At 37.7% G+C, this 17,668-nt stretch overlaps 1 protein-coding gene across 15 annotated transcripts in view; it reads right to left on the reverse strand.

The window, feature by feature from the left end:
• PAM (peptidylglycine alpha-amidating monooxygenase) overlaps window positions 1-17,668 on the reverse strand; it is a 142,974-nt gene that overhangs the window by 57,938 nt on the left and 67,368 nt on the right. For all 15 annotated transcript variants that reach the window (XM_075740960.1, XM_075740959.1, XM_075740958.1 and 12 more), the window contains exons 4-5: window positions 11,768-11,825; window positions 4,644-4,731 (exon numbers count right to left, since the gene is read on the reverse strand). In XM_075740960.1, coding sequence (XP_075597075.1) covers window positions 4,644-4,731; window positions 11,768-11,825 — 146 coding nt within the window. The remainder of the gene's footprint in view (window positions 1-4,643; window positions 4,732-11,767; window positions 11,826-17,668) is intronic.

The raw sequence follows: 17,668 nt of genomic DNA on the forward strand, positions 1-17,668 counted from the left end.
AACAACTCATACAGCTGCAGGTAAAACTGCTACAAACTAAACCAAAAGACTTCAGGGATCTAACCAGGTATTAAGCTGCACAGTTTGGAAATGTGTTGAAAAGATTGGTTGGGGGGAACAGCAGCAGAAACCACAAGCACAGTCACAGCTTCACCACCACACTCTGGGCCAGCTAGCCTTTGTTTTTACCACAGTATTTTTTAGGACCACATTAGCTAGGTTAAAAAAACCTACATAGGCTGTTCCAAACTCTCCTCCTGAGACAATGGCCAATGGAGGGGGAAGAGTGCAGGGGACCAAGATGAAATACAGACATTGGTCTTTCATTATGCTTAGAAAATGGTCAACCTTCTCATTTAGCCATCAATGCTGACCTTGAAACACCAAGTTTACAGAAAAAAACAAAGCCAGAGGAGATTACAAAGAAGAGCTAAGACAACTCATGAACAGATTTAAAAGCAGGAAGCTAGTAAAACCTAAAAATTTATAAACAAATAAAAAAAATTAACCAATCTTTGAAATTCATAGCTTCTTTACATGCATAAACTAATGAGAATCTGAACAGAATGAGTAGCACAGAATACCTTAAAAATGGACTGTAACTACATACTATACATTATTGTATTAACAACTAATTTTGACTGTAGTAAAAATTTTGGGGGGAGGAACGTAGGGGAAGGCATGGAAATAGTGCTTACTGACTACTTCTCAGGTCTGTTTTTTGCAAACTCTCATGGACTTTCCAAATATATTCTTCTCAATCTTGGGTAAGCTCAGGACCTGGGTTTTTTAATGGCACTGGGATTTTGACTGATTACCTAGACTGAAAGCAAAATATTTCACTATGTTAGCAAGACCAGTATTTGGCTACCGTTTTAAGATATTTGCATTGTTTAGGAAAACAAAGAACTGCTTTTATTTCTTTCTCTATTATACCCTACTCCTTGATTCTGACCACAACTTGTAAAAAAAGATAATTGAGGTGACTGAGTAAGAAAAACAATCATTTTTAGTTCTTGAGCTGAACGTTGCAGAACATTCTGGGGCAGTGACAACGGTAAGAAACTACACTCCAAAATATAAATCTTCATATTGTTCCCACTTCTCGCTAAGCAGTGAAATGCAACTATTTCACTGAACCAGTCTTGACACCTTTTGCAACCTTTACTAAGCTATTGTCAAAAGCTTCCAAACTCATGCTCTCCTGCCAACATAAGCAGCTAGTCTGACAGAGGAATTACTGGGTGATGATCTATCACCTGTACTTACACATTTGTTTAAATTAGATAACTATTTAAAGTTGCCCCACCTGATCTCTAAATAAAGAATGTCTATGAATCATCTCATTCATGGGAGCTCATTTCAGTGTTAGGTTTGACGCAGTGGAAGACCTCTCTTGCCAGGAGACTCTGGTTCTGAATAATTCAACATTTCCTTTTAAATCATTCAAGTGTACTCTTGATTATCTATGGAGAATCTGAACTTCTGATGAATCAACTCAGGCATACTACTTCCATTTCAACATAGTTTATCAGCTCAGGCAAAACTTCTTGTCATAGTGGCTGAACTGGTTTTAGGGCCAATTATGATCAACAAACAGAAGCAGCTACACCTTTTTTTGGTGCACTGAGCAAAACGAGAACAAATGAGCCCTGGGAGCTTACTTTATTTCTGTGAAAAGGCTTGGGTATTTCAGGAAGGGAGAAATATCTGTGCACCCCTTTAGTGTTTGTTCAGATGAAGATCCTACCACGTTATAGAGAAGGTGCCAAAGCAGAGCCAGTGCAGGTCCCACGCTGTTAGACAGCCTTTCAGAAGGCCAGGGGCATTTGCATAAATAGCATCAAGTCACCAGAGTGACTTGACAGTCAGTGCCAGAGTGGCATCACACATTTTGACTCAGCACTGCTATGGCCATGGGGCAGCTCATCCCAGTAAAGCTATTTGGATGCTGTATCTTCCCCTCACCCATTCCTCCACAAGCAAAACTGGCCTGAATAAAACCTCACGCCTCAGGGAAATAAATTTTGCTGTTGCATTCTGAATGCTCCTAAAGGACTATTTTTCCATAATATACCTAGTCCACATCATGATGGTATGAAAAATAGCTCTTAAGTTGGTATGTTTTAATGTTTTTACAACTGATTACAAACCATCTGACTAACGTTGCCCAGAATTGATGAAGAAACTACAATAAAGCAAAAAATAAATGTAGTATGCCTTAATTGAATAAAAACTGGCTATGTAAAAATGTTGACCATGTAAACAGTAAGGGAAGGATCCTTGCTAAACAATTCTTATAGTGATGTCCTCAAACATCAGTTCTCCAACAACCATTCTCTCCCCTAGTAGATGGAAGAGCAACTGAAGTCATCACTTACCAATCTGCAGGTAACAAAAAGAATAACAAATAACAAAACAAAATAAAAAATAACAAAGATGCCTCATTATTAATAAACAGTTATCAGAATTACTTTAACAAAACTGGTTCTAGTGGTTGGAAGACTCTAGCAAATTTAAACTAGTAGGAAAACACTTGCTTTTAAATGATACATACTCTCTGCAATGACTTACAAAAATGTGAAATGGTTTCTACACATCTGAAAATTTAAATGAACATACTTACAACACAGACATTTATAGATACAGACATATATATGTATACACATGTGCATGTGTATACATATACATATTACATTAATTATATACACACATGGATACATAGCAACAGGCATTTATACAAGCTTATGTAAGTGTGTCAAACAGGCATAAATGCAGATGTCTAAAGCCCTGTTTTACGTAGAACAGATGTGATTGTCTTTCTAGTCTTGCAGACAGCCATGGGCAGAGCAAGATGAAATGTGGCAAACTGTTGCAATAACAGCGATGTGAAATGATGAGACACTGAAGGAAGAGTTTTTATTTTGAAATGTAAAGCAAATACTACACCTCAGAAACTACCAAAAAAAAAAAAGCAGCAAGATTTAATCAAAACCTGCATATGAAAAATTGGAAATATCAGATTTAAATACAACACTAATTATGTGTTTCATCATTTGACAGGTACCTGTTAAGTACAGCAATCAAGAACAAAAGCAACATTAGCTGCCACACTGCACAGACCGCCATTGGTGAGTTTTCTGTTGGGCAATCATTCTTCTCCAGGAAGAGTGATGATAGAGCCAGGGAGCTCAAACTATCTGAAGCCTAGTCTTAAGCCTAGGATTTGAATCTGATTCAGCTTTGCATAACTTTATAACTTTCCAGCTTTTGATCCCTCTCTTCATATCTGAAAGGTCAGGAACAAAACATTTCACCTACATCTTCAGAACATCAGCTAGATGTGACTTAGGCATCATCTTATGACTTCATCTCAATGCAAGCACTTGATCAATCTATAACAATACAGTTCTATCACGTATGGATCACTTCAAGGCTCTAATAAAACTACTTCCAGACATATGAAAACAAAACAAACTACAAGTACACGCTACTCAGCTTTAAATAGGACATTCAATATGTAAACTGGTGTTAAAAGGCCACAATGGGACCAGTTTTATGTTGGTATATTTTTCACATTAAACTATTCAAAACAGTATATTCTAACATATAAGATACTATAAAAAGAACACAGAAAAACTGTCTGCTGTGAAAAGAAATCAACAGAAATTCTGTGCTTTCATAGTTTTACTTTCGTCTGAACTTCTTAAGCATCTGCTTTTCTTACAAAACAAGATTACAATATTTTCAATATTAGACCTGTTGTTGATAGGTAGAAGTGAGACAAAACTTTTGATGAAAGTTTGTTGTATGCTCAAAATATTAATCAAATCATCTCCCCAAAACATGCAGAGATTATTTGAAATGCTAAATTCATATTTTTTGTGGAAAATATATTATACTATAGTATTAGCTCTAAATTCCAGCTCTAGTTACCTTTTTGGTAAATGCTTAAAAGATAAATTGTGATTACACAATTCTATTAGAAAATCTACATTAAACTTGTTCCACAGATCAGTTAAGTCATATAAGCTTTGCAGTGTCAGCAAAACTACCTTATCTGCTCTCTCTTGAAAACCTGGAGAAAACCTGCAGAATTACTGGACAAACCATTAATTTCCACCCACCTTCACATTCTCTTCACTTTGGCTCCCCACACCTGTTTTAGTGGTATTGAGAGCTTCCCTCTGCCCTCACTGCTTAGGTATTTTGAAGGGCAAGTTAACTACCAAACCACTTGCCAGACAGAATCTTCTTCAGCTTACCCTTCACTCAGTTTCCTTCTGGACACCTGATACAATACTTCTTCATACACAGAAAAGCAGACAACTATACAGGAAGCCTAAATTTCTGGGTATCCAATGGCACCCTGCCCACTATAGCTCCTGTCTCCTCCTCAGAGACAGACAATTAGTCATGAAGAATCAGAAAACAGATCTTCTTCTCCAACTTGCAGAGGAGTTAGTTAAAAAAACCCACCAAACACTTAAAGCTTGGAAAGACTGCAATGTTACACATTTTTTCTTCTTCTTTCCAATTTTTTCTACTTTTGCAAGAAATTGTAACACTGAAAAAGGTTTATGTGGAAGAAATTACAGTAAGAAAAGTTAGGTACAATAACAAAAGCAAGTTGAAACTCTTACCAGTAATTTTCAGTAGAAGAGGGTTCATTACATGCAAAGAGTAACATGTGATGGACAGTGTCCATGCTGGCATGAGGCTTAAAGTCAACTGAAAAACAAAATGATAAAACAAATAAGCTATCCTAACTCTCACCACAAGTTACACAAGGAAGAGCACTTTGAGTATTTTTTTTCTGTAACACTAGAAACAAGGCATGTATGTCCCTGCTCATTTATCTACCTTCTGCATTCCACTTACAAGCTTTCTTTAAATTTCCATTCAACAGCCTGTCTTCCAAGCTAAAACACTGTACCTCACTTATTCATTAAGAAACTCCAAGTTCCCACTAAAAACTGCTGCATTTTTCACCAAATATGACACATAGTAAACATATCAATGTATCCCAAACCACAGAATTTTACTGTAATCAGTCTAATTTCAATCTAGCTTTGAAATTTGCACTTGTGATTTACGTCTTCATCAAAAATACAAACAATAAGTTACAGTTAAGAGCAAGAAACATCTTATGCATTATTTGAAGTGATATCTTCTTCCAGTATTCCATCTGGTTTACATTTTTGCTGCATCTTTACTGGGACAACAGTGCCAAGAAGGGATTATGATTTATTCTCACCACTATGTCAAACCCCTTGGAATGAAAACTAAGATTTGTTTAAAGTCAACATAATCTCATTGCCCAAATATTTCTTATTATTAGAAACATAGACAAAGGGGAATGTTCAGCACTCAAATGGCTGTTCTTTATCCCATGCCAGGAACAAAACACTGGTTTTGCTTCTCAAATCTTCGTGATTCTGTTTAGTATATGAAAAAGGTTAGCAACATCAATCACGCTGTAGTAATATTGACCATGAATGTACAATGTTGGCATGTCTAGAAATAAAGCAAGCTACTTTGTGTAACTTACTTTATTACTACTGAAATGATGTCTCAGATGTAGGGAATGCAATGGAATTTTTCTTCACATAAGACAGAGAAGGACCTTGGAGGGTTTTTAACTTTATTCTACAGTAGAAATTCCAAAACTGAGTTACTCCTGCCCTTACAGACACTAAGGAGCCTTCAGGTAAGTGTCTTTTAGCTCTTGTAAGAGTCTTAACATAGGCAGATGGTGAAGCTGCAAATCACTCAAACACAATTCTGCTTCTGAAGTTTGAGACTTTATCTGCACTTGGAGCTCAGTATTTTAACATGCAGTTGAGGCAGGGTTCCCAAAGTGAATGATGATGTGGATTATTGTCCCAGTTTCACAAGGGGAAAAAAAAAAATCAAATAGATTCTAACCCTATTTTTGGAGCTGGGGTCTGTTGTGAAAAGTGATGAACACCAGCCAAAAGTTAAGGCATGCAAGTCAAATTTTAGCTTGAAGACCTATGGCATGTAGTCAGATTGTAAGGAAATGAGCGTGCCAGAGCTGAGGGCTTGGTTTGGGAAATAAGAGATGCACCCATATGCCCTGGGAAGGTACTTTGAGTACCACATATGAATTCAGAAGTACTAAGCTAGCCAGCATGATTAAAGTCCAGAGACTACGTAACATCTTTTTTTCCTACAAGCAAATTCTAGTCATTCCATCACTAATAAACTAAGCTGCATTGCAGAAAGACCTTTTGTTTTGATGTTTTTAATCAGTAAAAATTAGTAGTGAAATTATTGTTAATTCTCGCATGGGACAGACAATGCGTCATTTTATGTGGACTTACTACCTTAGTTTTCAGGTCTTTCGAGTATTTTAAACTGCTGTTACCAATTTAAGTGAGAGATTACATTTCATAAGGATTTTATAAGCAGTTCACAGATGTGAAATTTAATGAACACTATTGCCAGACTTGATGCCTGTACAAAGTGTACTGTAAGTAACACCTATAAAGACAGCCTTCAATAAAGGCAAAATTAAAGGTTAGGCCTCTTGTCTGCCACCATCTGTCCTGCTGGTTAATACTGTCTCACTGTTTCTTTTACTCCTTTACTGCTCTCACAGCTTGTGTATTTACTTTAATGAGTGTGTCAGGAAGTCACAGAATCATAGAATGGTTTGGGTTGGAAGGGACCTCAAAGATCATCTAGTTCCAACCCCCCTGCCGTGGGCAGGGCTACACCCTCCACTAGACTAGTCATCTCTTCCCTTGGCACAATGCCCATTACAATGACATTCTAGTGCACAGACTGGACCTTTAAGCACTATTATAAAACATATTACAAATAGCTTACTAAATACTACTCTTACTAACAGAAAATAATGCAACATAGTCAATAAAGCAAAAGTGGCGTGAGCCACTTGCATACACAATTTTAGTTCACATATTTCATCATTGCTTCTGAAGGAAGAGTTGAAAAACCTCTCAGGCTGCCTGTGAGCTTAAGAAAGCTTTGTACTGTTGGTTATTCTGTTCTTGTATAATCATTCTCTTAGCAGCACACCCAGGCTTATACCAGTCTTCCAAACAGAGGGTCAAAAAAAAGCCATTTAAAAAATTTTATGCTGTAAAAGCCATAGAAATTAGCATGAGATTGAAGCCAAATTCAGTACCTGTCACTACCAAAGGCTTAAGAAATATCAAACAAAAGCCTTCTACTCCTAGTTGACAACCTCCACATTTTACAGTAATGAACAGAAGATTACTCAATAGAGAAATATTTTTTATACATGTAGTAGTGCTGCAAAGTGTCCACAGTCTGGCACATTAGGGAGACATTAGAGGCCTTCAATACAGTGAATTCATCATTACTTGGCAATAGGGAAGTTTATATATACCATACTAGAGTTACAAACCCACAGCATCATGAGTCATGTATGCATGAAAAGTAATAAATCATCTCATTATTCAATTTGTGTTGCTGAACGTAATAGGCTCCATCTCATTTCTACAGCACAATCTGACAGGAACTTACCATGAGTCAGTAGGAAAAGGACACATTTACTTACTGGTCACCCATGTGAATGAATGCAAGGAGGTGAAGATGACAGTCAAATTTCTTGGCTCAGTGGCTTACTGTCAGACTCAATTCATATGAGTGTCTGTAGAGCACCCTTTAACTATCGCTACAGCTCAGTAGTCAAAAACTGATTTTTATCAATGTCTGCACCATTAAGGACTCAATTTAGTTTCTGGTTTGGCTACTTATTCATAAACATTAATTAAACATGAGGTGGAAGAAGAAAATCGTGGTATGTTTTTAAAATGTAACTGGAATGATACCTTCTTGAAAAATAACATATTAATCTCATTAATATCTTTTACATATTAATCTCACAGCCATTTCATTTCACAGGAGCAAAAGGTATGTTCCTAACATTAACCTAACATCAACCAACCCCACAAAAAAACAAGCATTCCATGTACCCCCATTTGTCAGCATTTACAGCCCTTTGGGATAGAAAAACAACTGGTTCAAACAGAAATCTCAGCCTTGATAGTCTGACCCTCCACTAAAGAATATCATACAGGAAACTAACAGCATCTGCAAAAATACACAGATGCATCCCTGAAAAAGACCTCTAGGGCAAAATTTGCTCTACTATTCCTCCTAGCTGGTAACATTTCATACATACATTTGATCAGCTCCTTCTTTTGATAATGCCTGAGAACTGACTCAGAACAAGTTGGTGAATTCTGGTACAGTATCCTTCCAGCTTTGCAGTACAAGTTTATATCCTTTGTCCCCGTGCAAGCACAAATGTGTACTGGTTTAAGATCTTTAAGGGAATAGCAAAGTTGAAGTCTGAATTCAAAGTCCTCAAACACAAATTTAATAAAAAATACTGAAAAAAGTTACAGAAAATATTTTCTACTTACTAACAAATTTAGTACTGCCTGCATACAATGCTAAAAATGAAGTTGTCTTTTACAAAGCCCTTATATTTCACCAACATGCAACAAAATTATCCTGCTGCAGGTTCTGTAAACAGAACCTCTTACATACTGTCTTGGAGGAGGGAGGAAAAGGGAGTAAAAATAGGAAAACAAAGTGAAAAAATAATAAACATGTAATTCTTGGTCAAAGTGTAAGGACATTTGGTCATAAAAGTGTCCTTTTGAAGTGCAGAAGGACTGTGTGGTTGTTTTAGGTGCCTGATGGGTTAAACCACACCACCATGATAGCATTACTTACGACCTCTTATATTTGGATGCCCTGAAAATAGAACAAAAAGAAAACAAGAAAACCAGAAAAGAGAAAAAATTTATTTTGAAGCATGATGTGCAAATAAATTGAACTGGAGGGAGAACATGTAGCTTCTGGTCTCAGCTTTACCACTGCACTGTCTCAGAAACCCACGTTATTGTTTTAATTCTGTGTATTCACACCTCCTCATGCTGAAGCTCTTCAGAACACATACTATCTGCTCAACACATCACTGAACAGCAACCGAGACTTACAGTTCATATGTTACTTTCTAGATGCTTCTATCACAAAGTAAAACAGTAACTAAATTACACCATTTATTGGCAACGCAACGAAGGCAGATTCTGCTTAAACCATAAAAATGTAGACACTATCCTTTTAAAAATATTTCATTCTCTGTGTGTTGATCCTCTATGCTTATTTAAGCAACACAAAATACAAGCATGCAAGTAAGTTAATAATTAATTTCACAACACTTAACGATATTATGAAACATTTAAGGAAAAATTCCACCAAGCATCTAATTTCTTAGATGATGATACCTATTGTAAAAATCTCTTTTGTGATTTTGATTTTTCTTTGAGAAGATTTAATTTGCTACTCAGGTATTTTATGATAGGTCAGTTTGCATTCTTTCTGTTCTCTACAAATGGTTATGTTTGAGTCTAGTCTTTCTAATGATTAGGTAACTTCTGTTGATTGTGAAGACTCCCATCTGAGAAATCTCTTCCACTGAAAACACTTTCCAGTGACCTCACTGAAGCAAGATGGAACTGATCACATGCTTAAGACTGACCACATGCCTATCCATTTTGGTGTAAGGCATAAAAGAGAAAAAATAAGCAAGCAATTTTGTTTTATTTTCACAGCATCCAAATATAAGAGGTCGTAAGTAATGCTATCTATCATGGTGGTGTGGTTTAACTCATCAGCCACCTAAAACAACTACACAGCCATTTGCTCTCTCCCTCATCCCAGTGAGAGAACTGAAAATGGAAAAGGGAAAAAAAAATATCAGGGGTTGAGATAAAGACAACTTAAGAGGACAAAACAACAACAACAACTACTACTATTAATAATAATACAAAACAAGTGATGAACAGCACAATTTCTCACCACCCGAAGTCGATGTTCTGCAATACCCCAAGCTGACACGCCTCCTGGCCCACCCTCCAGGTATGTACAGAACATAACATCATACAGTATGGAATATCCCTTCTTCCAGTTTGGGTCAGCTGCCCCGGCTGTGTCCCCTCTTGGTTGCCCCCTGCCTTCTCGTTGGCAGGCCAGTATAAGAAGCTGAAAAGCCCTTGACTACTTGGAAACAACTAAAAGCATCAGTGTGTTGTCAACATTATTATCATCCTAAATCCAAAACACATCACTATACCAGCTGCTAGGAAGAAAATTAACTCTTTCTCTGCTGAAACCAGGACACAAGGGAAAACTTTAGGTTCACAGAATAAGTTTGTTTTTTTTAAAATCTGCTCATCAAGTTCCTCTTACCCTTTAAAGCTCCACCTGACAACTAGAATGGTTTCTTTGCCCAGATCTTATACTGCTTTGTAATAACATGTACTCAAGCACAGTGATCATTGGAAAGGTGACCAAATCCTATAACAATTTGGTGGAGAACATGTAAACACCTGAAAGTTTCTCAGTCTTCAGAGAGACAAATGTGTTGCCTTGTATGATTCACATTAAGACTATGCATAAATACCACTTCTAAGCAAATTCTTTCAGTAAGTCCTTTTAAACACCACTGAAAGAAGTTTATGTGGCTTTAACACATGTAAACACCAAATGACAGAACTAAATGTGCAGCAATCTAATAAAGAATTGAACTATGCAATTTTGCAACTCAGTGAAGCACTACATAAAAATTGCTTAAGCAGCAGGTTAGTAGTATGCCTTTCTATGAATCACTTGAAAGCAGAAGAGTGTATTGCACACACTGCACAGCAAGTATAGTTTATCAGAGAATGAACGCTCACTCCCTTTTATGCTCATTTTTCTTTCTGGGGCCAAACTTGTAGCAAAAATGTAAGGTCAGGTTCTGACTATTTACAAAACAGATATACAGAGAAAGCACTGAGAAAAATTTACTCAATTTTTTTTAGTTACTATAATAAAACACGAAAATCTAACCACAATATTCTATTTCTGAAGGATTTCCACAAGGAAATCCACATGGAACAACAGTCTCATAATACACTACAACAAAAACTACATAGGATTCCCACCATGTCTATTATAAGTGCAGATATCCCATAATGCAACAAAAGAGTAAATAGACATTTTAACTTCTCGTTGTCTTCTTTTATTTCAGTTTATAGCATGTTCTGATAGTGAAACTATCTTCAGCCAAACCAAGGAGTCTTCGCTCTACCTGAACATGTTCACAAGCAAGGCAAAATGAAATTAAAAATACCTCAAAGACCTTCTGAACAGATGGTGTGCTTTGCTGACCTATACGATCTCAGCATTTGTACACTATCACAGTATTTCCTGCTATCTGTCTGCCATCTTATTCATGACATGACTTTTTTTTTTTTTTTTTTTACAAAAAAGGGGGACAGTGGTTGGTTGGTTTTGGTTTTTCCACTGATAAGTAAAATCTTACTGCAGCCAACACTGACTGTAAGTGCAAAGGATTTACGGCCTGTACCAGCAGGTAAATAGTGTGTTCAGTGCAGCAGAATTAATTATCCGGCCAGAGACAGAAAGCCAATACTTTACAAATAGGGCTGTTTGGTACAGACTGCCAGAGGCATTTCCGTGCAGCTCCTTAACTATTACTCATGAATCTCTCCTGATACAGTTTGTTATCTTGACTCTAAGTAGCGCTCTCTGGTTTGTTTCTGCATTAGCCATGACGAATGCATTTTGGAAAATCTGACAGCCAAAGATTAAGTCAATATGAGTCAAAGGAAAAAACGAAAATGCTGAAGTTCTTCAAAATGGCTGGCTTAGGTTCTTCCAGTCAACCAGTACTCACCTACATAGGCTTCATCATCCACTGGCAGGGGTACTGACATGCAGAGGTAGGTATCAGACTATTAAAAAAACAAAAGAAGAGAAATTACATTTAAATTGGAAATATTTAGAAGAATAGAAACAAAGCATCAAAATTCTCTACACTTTCTGAAGATGAATGTGGGACTACTGAACAAACTAATATATACAAAATATATACTTACACGCCTTAGCACTGAGTTTCTTTGCAGTGGTTAACACACACAGCCCCCTCCCCAGCTGCTACAAATTTGGAGGGGTAACAGTACCCTCTCCATGTCCAAACAAACAGCATGAATCAATGAGTGTGCTACATAAAGTGAAAAGAATTATTGAGCTTCTGAGTCATTGTGTTCTTGGTATGCACTACTTTCTCAATATTTATAAACTTGCTATAATCTAAGAATCAACAGCACTTGAGCAGAGGTGGAGGTGCTGATCTCTCTGGTGACCAGTGACAGGACATGGGGAAATGGGATGAAGCTGCATCAGGGGAAGTTCAGACTGGACATTAGGAAAAGGTTCTTCACTGAGAGGTTGGCCGGTCACTGGAACAGGCTCCCCAGGCAAGTGGTGGTGGCAGCAAGCCTGTCAGAGTTCAAGGAGCGCCTGGACAATGCTCTTAGTCATGTGGTTTAGTTTTAGGTAGTCCTGCGAGGAGCAGGCAGTTGGACTAGATGATCCTTGGTGTCCTTTCCAACTTGAGATATTCTATAATTCTATGATTTCATAGCTAAATAGATTTCTGCCTATAGCAGTATTCCAAGATTTATATAACTGGACCACAAAGTGTAAAAGTGGATAAATACCATTTTTTTTTTATTCATGTACCTAATTCTATTATGATGGTGTTGGGTTTGCATGGCAAGGTTTTGGTAGCGGGGTGGGGGTGGGGGATTGGGGGGGGTAGTGGGGAGGCTACAGGGGTGGCTTCTGTGAGAAACTGCTAGAAGCTTCCCCTGTGTCTGACAGAGCCAATGCCAGCTGGCTGCAAGATGGACCCACCGGCTGGCCAAGGCCAAGCCAATCAGCGCCTCTGTGATAGCATACTTAAGATGGAAAAAAACCAGTTAGCTTTTGCAGCCGGAGAGAGGAGTGAGAAGATGTAAGAAACTCTGCAGACACCAAGGTCAGTGCAGAAGGAGGGGGAGGAGGTGCTCCAGGTGCCGGAGCAGAGATCCCCTTGCAGCCCGTGGTGAAGACCATGGTGAGGTAGGCTGTCCCCCTGCAGCCCATGGAGGGAGGATGAGGGGGTGTAGAGATTCCACCTGCAGCCCATGGAGGACCCCACACCAGAGCAGGTGGAGGCACCCAAAGGAGGCTGTGGCCCATGGGAAGCCCATGCTGGAGCAAGCTCCTGGCAGGACCTGTGGCCCCATGGAGAGAGGAGCCCACGCCAGAGCAGGTTTTCTGGCAGGACTTGTGACCCCATGGGGGACCCACGCTGGAGCAGTTTGCTCCTGAAGGTCTGCACCCCATGGGAGGGACTCCATGTTGGAGCAGGGGAATGATGAGAGGAGTCCTCCCCCTGAGGATGAAGAAGCGGCAGAAACAACGTGTGATGAACTGACCGTAACCCCCATTCCCCGTCCCCTGTGCCGCTGGGGGGGGCAGAGGTTGAAGCTGGGAGTGAAGTTGAGCCCGGGAAGATGGGAGGGGTGGGGGGAGGTGTTTTAAGACTTGATGTTATTTCTCATTCCTCTACTCTGTTTTGCTTAGTAATAAATTAGATGAATTCCCTCTCTAAGTTCGGTCTGTTTTGCTCGTGACGATAATTAGTGACTGATCTCTCCCAGTCCTTATCTTGACCCACAAGCTTTTCATTACATTTTTTCTGCCCTGTCTAGTGCAGGATGGGAGTGATAGAGCAGCTCTGGTGGGCACCTGGCCCCCAGCCAGGGTCAATCCACCACAATGATCAATGAAAATATTCTTGCCTGGGCATTCTAAGAAACATCACATGTCCTTTAAAATAAAGAACAGAATCAATTAAAAAAGAAACAACTGATTACATGATTTTCTTGCTTAAGCATTGTAAAGGACTAACATTTTCCTGAAGCAATTGCATGAACAATCTGCACAAGATACCATGGGCAGAACTTACGAAGAATGCCCTCTTCATGATGCCACAGTTGCCTTTGTTGCTAAACAACAGGAGTGGCCGTGTGGTGCTCAGCTGCCAGCTGGGGCTGAACCACGACAGGACTGCACTGAACAAATGAAAATAAAATTCCTGCTATGAAAAACTTCAAACCTAATTTAAAAGAAGCCACTGCAAACAGGTGTAAACAATTAAATGCAACTAAGAAGGAAGGACACGTACAATGGTGATAACAATATGTGATTACACAAAGCAGTGATATGCACAGATAAGAAACAATTTTTGGTGTTTTTGCTAGAAAATGGAAGGATGAACAAAGGTCAGCTGATACAACTGATGTGAATGTCTTTGTGTACTCTAGTTCTTTGTATTTACAGAAATAACTAAAACCTTCTAGAAATGCAAAAGGAGGTATTCTACCTTTTCTATTTAACCTGGGTTCAGATGTACGTATGTTTTAAAAACCCTTCATTTAGTAGATATTTTTTAAAACCCCTTAATTTATATCCAAACTTTGAAAGTCAATGGCAGCAATGCTTCACATTGTAGTAGAAATATACAGTTGTCTTTAAACACAAATTAAATTTAGTAACAGTGTAGACTAAAAATAAGGATGATATGTATTTTTTGTAAGCAACATTTACTCAAGTAAGAATTAGATTAGTTAAGACAAAAGAACAGAGTATTAGGACACAGATGCAATGGCTGAGATTTTATAACTTGTGTCATAACATCTACAAAGATCATTAGAAGTCTAGATGAACTAGTATTTTTTGATCTTTCTTTTTTAAATGAAGACTGTTAACTGGAAATTATAGATGTATTAAAATGGTATTGTGCTACTCATTTATCTGAGCTGCTGCAGAACTCAGTTGTGCCTCTGACTCAGTGTTATATCTACAAGTAGCAACTGTCCCAGTTAAACATCTTTCTTCTATGTTAGTCATGTGTCTTCAATACTGATGTACTCTACATTGTATAGTTTAGAGAAATGTTTTTAGGTAATCTGATGTGTCTTTAGGATTTTAATGCTAAAGTAAAGGGTTTTTTAAGAAAAAAAAAAACAACAAAAAAAGAAGTCAATGAGATCCACTGCTTTGGAGGAGAAACAGGGTGGTGTTGGGTAAGGGGAGAGTTTTATTCCATTTTTTCTTATTTCCCTTCTATTTTTTATTGTCTTTATTGCCTTACAGTAGTCATCTTCAGATTGTCCTCCAAAGTGATCTGAAGTGACTCCATTTCATTAACAAGAGATCCTGGCCAGCAGTCACTTTAGCATGACAACCCTATAGATGATCAGTACAGGCAAAGCATTGAATTGTTAAAATTCTATACTACTCACGGTGTAGTTACATAACCCTTACCTCTTCCTACTGTTCCATCCCACTACCCCACATGTTTTTTTAAAAAAAATTATCTCCGCTTCTTCCCTATCAAAACGTATTTTTAAAAGCAGAGAGACCAGGAAACAACCCCACAATATTACCCTAAATACAATTCTTTTCAAAATGCTTCAAATAACTTCTTAAAAGAAGCATATTTGAAAAAGAAAAAAATAAAATCAAAGATTAGCTATGGGTTACAATTAATTTGACAAATTGATGACACAAAGAACTATCACTATCAATTAAATATGATAGTCTGAACTAAAACTCCAAGCCAGCAACCTTTCATTATTACTGTAAACAGGGAGGGTATGTTCTAGTTTTTGCATTACCACTCTCCTATCCTACCTCTTACAGTCTTTCCATAAATAACTCCTATTAGGTATAGTGAGAGAAAAGATCGCTTGGCCAAATGAATAATGCAGTCAATCAATGTCATTCTGAAGTCTTTACCATTACTGGCATAAAAACCTGACCTGGCATAGTCACAAGAGTTTTCAATTTTGTTTCTGACATACAAGCCAGGTTGTATATAGCTAATAAGATAAAATGAGCAAATGAAAAAACAGCTACTGGATTCAACAAAGCAGATTTTCGTTGCTTATCTCCAATTGTCAATGTTACAGACTTCAAACACAGGAAGAGCAGGAACATCCTGACACTAAAGCACTACAAAAGGCGCGTTGTAGAATCCACAGTAATTCTGTCCTGTTTTCTCTACATCACCATAAGTAGGTCCGTGAGCATGAGGTTGCACATGTGATCCATCTTCAGAAGAAAATTCTTATGTAGACTTCAACTTGCATAAGAAACAAGCAGGGGGGAGAAAAGTGAGACTGCTCCACTGTGCACAACCTCATCAATTCAGATGTTTCCAAAAAAGACTGAAAAGATGAGACAAATGGAACTTTCAAAGTGCAACAAGTTGCCTTTTGAAAGCAGACATTGGATGGAGGGAAGAGAAAAGCCACACACTTTTCCCTCCCATCTGCTGCTCCCCTACTCTTTTAAGGAAGAATCTTTGTTATTAATAAGGGCCATTGCTGACTAATAATTGCATCACTTCTCATAAATTACAGTATTGATATTCACCATGCCAGGGTCCAGATTCATATAAGTAACTAAATTCTGTTTTTACACAATTTCACCCCAAGTAATAACCAAATCATTCACACAACTTTCTCCAGAGCCAGAGCAAGTCTTGGGAGATCTTAGGTCAAGATCTGAACTTGATTGTCATAGCAATAGTAAACAAAGAGGTGCCAGTAATTTATGGGTACCCAAATAATTAAATTTTCTTCTTGTGTTACGTATTTTTATCTGGTATGGTATACCCAAGCAAACTGGAGAGGAGGAGAAGAATTTTAACCAAATACTTCAACTGAGAAACTGAAGTTACAAAATTGAATATGCAGGTATTACAAGCACTGCTGACCTACTGGTAGAAGCTCAAGATAAGCAGTTCAAAAAAAAAAAAAAAAGACTTGCAAAATCCATTAGATAAGAACCATTCTACACACAACCTTTCCACTCTACCACACTAACAATATCCCACCAAATAACATCTTTTACCACTTTTTTGTACATTTAGCAATATTTACGAAGTTTCAAGTTTAAATTTAAGAACTCAGCCAATGTTGTACAAAATTTAATTTACCAATGAAAAGTTTGTTCAGCCTCAAACATAGTAGTAATTAATTAAAAAACTCAAATTACTATTTATGATTACTTGAGATATAGTTTTAATTGCAGTACAATTTTTATCATTAGTTCTTATTTGATTTGTAGCAAACACAAATATTTACAACAGCAAAACTGTTTTACCAGCAGAGTAAACATGTTTACCCTGCATTCTTAATGCTTTCACAAAATAGCCTTTAATTTGCTTAATAGTATTGGGGTTTGTATCTGAAATTTATAATTTTCAAAACGAGCTGATCCCATCCCTCCTTGGAAGAAAAACCATACTGCTTCCCATTTAAATAATAATTCCTAACATAGTATTAATTTACTGTGCAGAGGGATAATTTTCTTATAATTAAGTATAAAGAATGATTATAGAATTTTTTCCCTCAGAACTGAAAAAACCCTTCAGTTTTCCTCTCCATAGCTCTTCGATGTCCTTGGCATCTTTCATGAACAGAAATAAACTTGCAGATAGACCCTGGAAGCAGAAACCTACGTATCACAGAATCACAGAATATCTTGAGTTGGAAGGGACCCAAAAGGATCATCGAGTCCAACTCCCAACTTACACTCTTCTATAAACACCAGCATGAACAACTTGAACTCACAGCAGATCCACAGTCACTAAACACATATTAGCCCACAATCAGGGCCAAAAGGTACACGAAGAAGTTAGCGAGCTAGTAAGAGCCACCACAGAAGAATTTCCTCT

Source organism: Balearica regulorum, chromosome Z, assembly GCF_011004875.1.
Source record: "Balearica regulorum gibbericeps isolate bBalReg1 chromosome Z, bBalReg1.pri, whole genome shotgun sequence".
Lineage (NCBI taxonomy): Eukaryota > Metazoa > Chordata > Aves > Gruiformes > Gruidae > Balearica > Balearica regulorum.